Source organism: Phaseolus vulgaris, chromosome 4, assembly GCF_000499845.2.
Source record: "Phaseolus vulgaris cultivar G19833 chromosome 4, P. vulgaris v2.0, whole genome shotgun sequence".
Classification (NCBI taxonomy): Eukaryota; Viridiplantae; Streptophyta; class Magnoliopsida; order Fabales; family Fabaceae; genus Phaseolus; species Phaseolus vulgaris.
In genome coordinates, this window is record NC_023756.2 from 43964490 (window position 1) to 43971460 (window position 6971).

Genomic DNA, 6971 nt, shown 5'->3' on the forward strand with positions numbered 1-6971 from the left:
TACTCCCCTTTCGTACTCATCACTTATACGAACAACATTAATCCAACTTCGATCCATTATATATTCTGGAATATAGTTAGGATTTTCTAATAATTAGTATTCTCTTCAATCTCACACATTTGCCGAGGGTCGAACACCCCCGGACTCAATCCAAACACGATATTTCTATTCTAAAAGTAACAATAACTAACATAACATAAAACTTTTATTAAAATGTAATTAACAACTAACTAAATATTTCACTTCTAAAATTAAAATTCTAGAACAAAGTTTAATACACTATAGAATTATAATTCCATAAAGATTAATATCATATTCATTTTTATTTAAGTAAAAGTAGTTTAAAGTGACAATTATAAAAAATAAATGATGCCAGGGAAAAAAAGAAAGATATGCAAAGAGAAAGTGCAAAAAATAAAAATAATTACAAAAATAGAATTTATATATAATATAAATTTAAGAAAATAGAAATTATATAATACAAAAATTCAAAATACACACAAATATATAAATTATTAGTTATTAGTTATATACATTCCAAGTTATATTAGTTATTAATTAAATATATATTATAATACAGAAAAATAAAAATTCAAAATATTAAATATGAATTCAAAATTTTAAATATAAATTCAAAATATTAAATAAATACAACACCAACCTTTAGGTTGATGGTGATCGGAGACGAAGACGAAGGCGGTGGCGGAAGCAGTGGCGGTGACGGAAGCAGTGGCGGTGGCGGAGCAGAAAAAACCAGAGAACCAATAGAACAGTAACCACCTATATGCAGAAAACGAGTAAGGAAACGAAATGACAATGCCAAGGAAGTGAATAATGAGAATGACAAAAACGAAAACGAAAACAAACGTTGAAGAAGAGAGAGCTGAAACTTACAATGCAAAGCGGAGAGAGCTGAGAACGTTGAAACGAAGAGCGGAGAAGACGAAAGTGAAAGTGAAAACCAGTGGCGCGCTTCTATTTTTAGGGTAAAATTGATTTACAAATGCGGTTCTAGGGTAAGACCGCATTTGTAAATCAATTAAAATGAATTACAACTGCGGTCATAGTAAAGACCGCATTTGTAATTCATTTTAATTGATTTACAAATGCGGTCTTACCCTAGAACCGCATTTGTAAATCAATTTAATTACAAAAATGCCACCGCGTTTTTTACAAATGCGTTTAAACGCAAAGCCGCACTAAATAAATAGTCGTTGTTTTCAAATTTTGTACTAGTGATAAACTTTCAATCTAACCAACATAAATATTTACTATATATTCTAACACAGTCAAACATTTCTTACTCATGTCATACAAGATCACAAATATAAGATGGTCTTCCATATTCAAAGGGATATTGGCTTTAATTTTCAATGACACAAATCCACTAACAAAAAAGACCCCACCTACTTCATCATGCAGATACATATTTAGTAGTTTTCATAATCTAAACTCAAACACTAAATCCTTCAAATATAGATACATATATAGTTTCTGCACTTAACATATATAAATACACTATTTTCTTTTTCTATCACAGAATGTACTTAACATACAACATCAAAGCCTTCCAATGAAGAGGAACACGATAAACATAAAGGGTGGAAATAAAAACATACAACATGTGATAAATAAGACTATCAAAACAACTAGTACTGCAATACCACAAGAAACAAAGCTACGTTGTTTCATCAACAACCAATTGATCACACCCACCCAACTGCAAAATGACTACTGTTTTTAAATCTCTTTAAAAGGTTTTAAAAAATGTGTCTAAGAGCTTGAGCTTTTAAAAACCAAGTTTGAAACATCAAATGATTTTATGGAAAAAAACCTTAAGCTCAAACAGAAATGAAAAACAGCATGAAGAGAAAAGAATCTAAAACAAAGACTTGACACCTAAAGCACATAATTTGAAAAATTAAAAACGAAAGTTATTTGAAAATTGAAAGTCTTGGAAAACGTTTTAAAGTGAAAAATACTAGTTAGAGAATAGACGGTCTACTGGCTAAAAAAACTTCCTTAAGGAAAATCCTATTTGAATCTTATATAGGTGGGAAGTCTTTTGATCTTCCTATAAACCCCATGATAAAACCAATATTGGATATAAGGAACAAATTGATTCATGATAACAAATGTATATTTATCATCCTTTTATTGATGAATTTTAGGTTTTACAATTAATGTAGCGTTAGAGATTAACTTAAACTCTATTCATAAGGAGTATTAATATTTAATCTCATTTTCAATATACGGAAATTTTTCACTCATACCCTAGGTGAGGGTTCTCAAGCTAGTAAATAAAAAAAAACAAGAAAACAAAAAGAAAAAAACCTAGAAAAAATTTGTAGGTGGTGAACAAACCTATGCTTTGTAACAAGGAATGGTTTTGTGATTGAAAAACATTTAGATATTTGTCTACATTCTTGTTACTATAAGGATCATCAAACCGAATGTCCTCCATGATGTTGTTTTCCTCTTTGAATACATGGATTCCTGTTGCTTTAATAATTGAGGTCTCTATCACACCTTCATATGTAACCTCCACATGCTTCCATTCCTTTGCTAAAGGTAATTTAGAAAAATTACCACAAACATGTGGCGCTTGTAGATCTAAGAGGAATGTGTGATCCAATTCAAACTTCTTCTTTAGTTCCTTGGAATAAAAGAATATTGATTCATGAACTTTGCCATCAATGAACACCATAGGTTTAATGACACGTGACTCATCACACATAGGTGCAATAAAAAGAGAAAGAACTTTGGCAGGAAACTTATTACGAAACCAGAAAGAACTTGAAGGTCCACTGCTTTGTTGATCAAACCACTCTGGAATACTTGTTCCTGGAAACCAGAATTCAGTTTTTCCAGCCTCGTGAAGTTGCTGTTAGTCATATATAATTCATAAAGAACTCATTAGCTAACCAACATTAAGAGCACTACGTATTATAAATCAGAAAAGTAAAAAGCAAGAGAAAACCTTATTCAACAACATGCTTGAGCTCGAGGAACTCAAGGATATACAGTTTACTGCCGTGAAATGCTTTAATTTTGGTGGAATCCCTCTAATTTCCTGAAGATGCTTGCAATGACTCACATCAATAGATTCGAGGTTGTGAAATTCTTTGATGCATTCAGGAAGGAATTTGAAATTATTTTCCCTTAGATATAAAATATGCACTTGTGCCAACTGAATGAAACCTGCTGAGAATAAGTGATCACCAAAGTTGCAAGACGAGGCGAAAAACCAATCTACCTTTGAAGAAACCATTGAGCCTATGTTATCTTCACCCTCTTCGGATTTTACCCATCGCCACTCCTTGCAATTAATAACTTCAAAAACCAACAACTCACGCATCATGATAATGTTACTTGGTAAGTGAACAATTTCACATGACATGGATAAGTGTGTGAGTCGAATAAGATTCTGAAACGAAACTGGCAATTCTATTATGGGAAGATCATCCAATCGAAGTACCTTTACGTTTCCCATCTTTCCTAGTATTTCTGGAAATTTCTTTAGATTCGAACAATATGAAAGTTTTAGACTTTCAAGAGTGGGCAAGTTGAGAGGTGGAAAACTCATAAGCTTCCTGCAACCTTCCGCATTTAATATTTTCAGTTTAGTCATAAAACCAATTGAGTCGTGAACTGCAACTAAACTCTCACACTTTTTAAACGAAACTTCCTCCAAATTTGGGAGACCAAACATATCAGGTATCTGTGTTAAAAATTTGCACTGGTCAAAATTCAAGACAGTTAGATTCTCGAACTTCTGCAAAGAAAATAAAGAGAGAGAAAAAAAATTAAGAATCAAATGAATAAATGTTTTTATTAGTTTACAATATGAGAAAACACTCTGAACTTGCCTTCAACGAGCCATGGAATCCAAATGACGCAAAGTTGCTGTCAGTTAACTTGCAAATGACAAGTTTATTTGGAAGAAAATTTGATGGTAAACAATTTGAAGGGTATCCATGCCATTCCAGAACACTCAAACTTTCTGGAAAATAATTGGGACCTTTGGAAAATTTACCATTTCTAATGATAAGTATTTTAAGGTTTTTCATTCTTTTGAAGGCGTTTGCATTCCATTCTAGTGTTTCTTCTTTCTCACTTATAGACAAATCAAGACATATGATTTCAATTCTGCTAGTTCCCTGTTGATGCAAAAGTCACATTCATGAATAACCGAAATCTACATCTTGATAGAAGTTTAAAAATTTAGTCAGACAAAATAACTTTGCAAATTGTCAAGAAAAAATAATACTATGATGTGAAAAGATGACAAAAAAATATTGAATCAAAGATATAAAAGCAAATCACTTACTGTGTTGTGTTTTAAAACATGAATGATATCTTTAGGTAACCATAATCTCCTGCATTTCCCTAGCTCTTTGGGTGACTCTTGCTGGTCAATTTGCCTACCCATGTCCTCAATCAAGTCGTGCATTTCAATACGCCTTCTAGGCCAAACCTTTATGAGAGATTTTTCTACCAACACCCCAACATGATGTTTCATGTTGTTATCATAAAGAACACCAAGTATATGTTCAACTTCTGTGAGATTACTTCCTTTGAAGCAACAAGCAATGTCAAGAAAAACACTTTTTTCTTCTTCCCCCAAAGCATCAAAGCTTACTTTAAGTATCTCTAGGATTTCACCATTAGGAATTCTTTTGTAATGTTCAATAGCAGACTCCCATTCCTCCACACTTTTTCTAACCAAGTTGGAACCTATTACTTCTAAAGCCAATGGGAGACCAGAAGCATAAGTTGCTACACGTTTCAAGACATCCTCGAAACTTGGATGAAAACTTTCCCTTTTGAAAGCATTCCATATAAGCAATTGAAGAGAATCATTCTCGTTCAATTCCTCCACCTCATAAGTTCTTCCAACCTCATGAGATTTTAGTAGTTGTTCGTCCCGAGTGGTAATGATAATTCTGCTCCCGGGACCAAACCAATCGGATCTTCCAGCAAATGCTTGTAACTGCTTTCGGTTGTCAACATCATCTAGAATCAAGAGAACTTTCTTCCTACAGAGCCTTTGTTGTATCACTGAAATTCCTCGTTGCACACTTGCTAAGTTGATGTTCTTCTCTCCAAGTATTTCGGAAAGAATGAGGGTCTGGAGGTGTTTTAACCCATGTTTATTTGATTCTTCTCTAACATTTTGAAGAAAACACGAGCCATCAAAATCATTAGCAATCAAATTATATGTTTCTAGAGCAATTGTAGTTTTTCCTATCCCTCCCATTCCATGGATCCCTATCATGTGGACAACATCATTAGATCCAACATCCAAAAGTTTCTTCACCTCTTGCACTTGTGACAGTAGACCAACTGGGTGATCCGCAACATGTAAAGGAGCACGATTAATCACCCTAGAAACCCGTTCAACAATTCTCCCAATAAAGTTGTGTTGGTATTCATCTCTGTTTCAAAACATTAAAGTTTTATGAAATTAAACTATAACAATTGTATCACTGGAATGACTCTGATATTATATTTAGAAGTAATTTTTAAATGTAAATCAACCTAATAAAATGCATTATAAGTTGAGTTTGCACTTGTATATATAAAATGTCGTAATTATATAAAATATCCTAATTTTATAAAATGTCCTAATTTATAATAGTAGAATCTTTAACATCCAAAAGTTAAAAAGTAAAAAGATTGGTAAGGTGGGTACCCATCTTTAAAATGATAGCCAGATAAGTCAGCAACTTGACGCAGAGCCACCTTCCATTTCTGCAGCTTCTCCTTCTTATCTTTGAACCTCTTTTGATGCTCAGCCAATGCTTCTCCATAGCTACCTTTCTGATGTCTTACATGAGAAGGATCCACCTTATAAAACACGGGTATAACAAACAACCCTTTAGTCTTGCAGTGAAGGATGGTAGCGAGTTCATCCAAGCAAAAGGAGGAAGAAGCATAGTTGGGAGAGAGCACAACTATGGCAATCCTAGACTCTTCAATTGCCTTCACAAGTGTTGTTGTTATTTCTTCTCCGCTTTCAAGTTTGTCATCATCAAAGAAAGTGTGAATTCCCTTGTCAGAAAGAGCTTTGAAGAGATTGGCAGTGAAAGCATAACGTGTGTCTTCCCCTCTAAAGCTCAGGAACACATCATAGGTGAATCCATGTGAACTTGGAGTTGTCATTACAACAAAATCTATAGAGTGATAATGGTTATGCAGATGGAATCAAACTTTGAATAAATGTGAAAATGGAAAACTAGAAATAGCGTGTTGGTCCTGTACAAAACTTTGAATAAATGTGAAAATGGCAAACTATAAAAAATCTAATAAATTCGTATAAGACTTGATCAGCATGATTGAGTTTCCTATGAAGCTTGTATATGTTTATTTTTTCCATGTTGGTAGGACGCATTTGCCTTCTGTCTCCATTGCCAATTTTGTACACTTAGAAGCAAGTATATATATATATATATATATATATATATATATATATATATATAGTATATATTAAACTGAAGAAGATACATTGTTTCCACTATTATTTAATTAAGATTTTTAAAATGAAAACAAAGAAGTCAAGTCAATAAATAAGGGAAATAAAATATAAATGATTCATCCATATTCATGTCGAAATCATATAATGTTTTTTTTGCAATAAGCAGGGAAAGAAAAAAAAAGTTTAAGAAAAAATAAAATGCCAAGGCATCTTAATGACTGCATTTTAGACCATAAGGACAAGTCATGGAAATTGCAAAGTTGAAAGAGAGGACAAAAAACCTCAATTTTTTTAAAAAACATAATAAATGAATTATAAATATGACTTTATTTTAATTATAAAATATTTCGAGTCTATGGGAGTTTATTATATATATATATACACGTGATTTATAAATACAACACAAAATTAATGAATGGTTAAGGTGTCTTTCTTGAAAATTCAGATCATTGACTCAGTAAGATGTGAAATAATTTTTAAACTAAACTAGGTC

At 32.4% G+C, this 6971-nt stretch overlaps 1 protein-coding gene across 1 annotated transcript; it reads right to left on the reverse strand.

The window, feature by feature from the left end:
• Window positions 1-2249: 2249 nt before the first annotated feature.
• On the reverse strand, window positions 2250-6217 carry LOC137837840 (disease resistance protein Roq1-like). Its single transcript, XM_068646990.1, has 5 exons — window positions 5696-6217; window positions 4331-5438; window positions 3870-4160; window positions 2981-3775; window positions 2250-2884 (listed from the first exon to the last, which is right to left on the reverse strand). Exons 1-5 carry the CDS (start codon window positions 6163-6165, stop codon window positions 2294-2296), a joined length of 3255 nt encoding a protein of 1084 aa, XP_068503091.1. The 5' UTR covers window positions 6166-6217; the 3' UTR covers window positions 2250-2293.
• Between the last annotated feature and the right edge of the window lie 754 nt (window positions 6218-6971).

What these genes read in the sequence shown, in the direction of transcription:
- LOC137837840 (XM_068646990.1), bottom strand. Translation starts at nt 6,165, where the DNA reads ATGACAACTCCAAGTTCACATGGATTCACCTATGATGTGTTCCTGAGC. An exon ending in GATTCCATGGCTCGTTGAAG is followed by an intron (nt 3,776 to 3,869) that starts GCAAGTTCAGAG and finishes TTTTCTTTGCAG; the next exon opens with AAGTTCGAGAATCTAACTGT. An exon ending in CAAGCATGTTGTTGAATAAG is followed by an intron (nt 2,885 to 2,980) that starts GTTTTCTCTTGC and finishes TATGACTAACAG; the next exon opens with CAACTTCACGAGGCTGGAAA.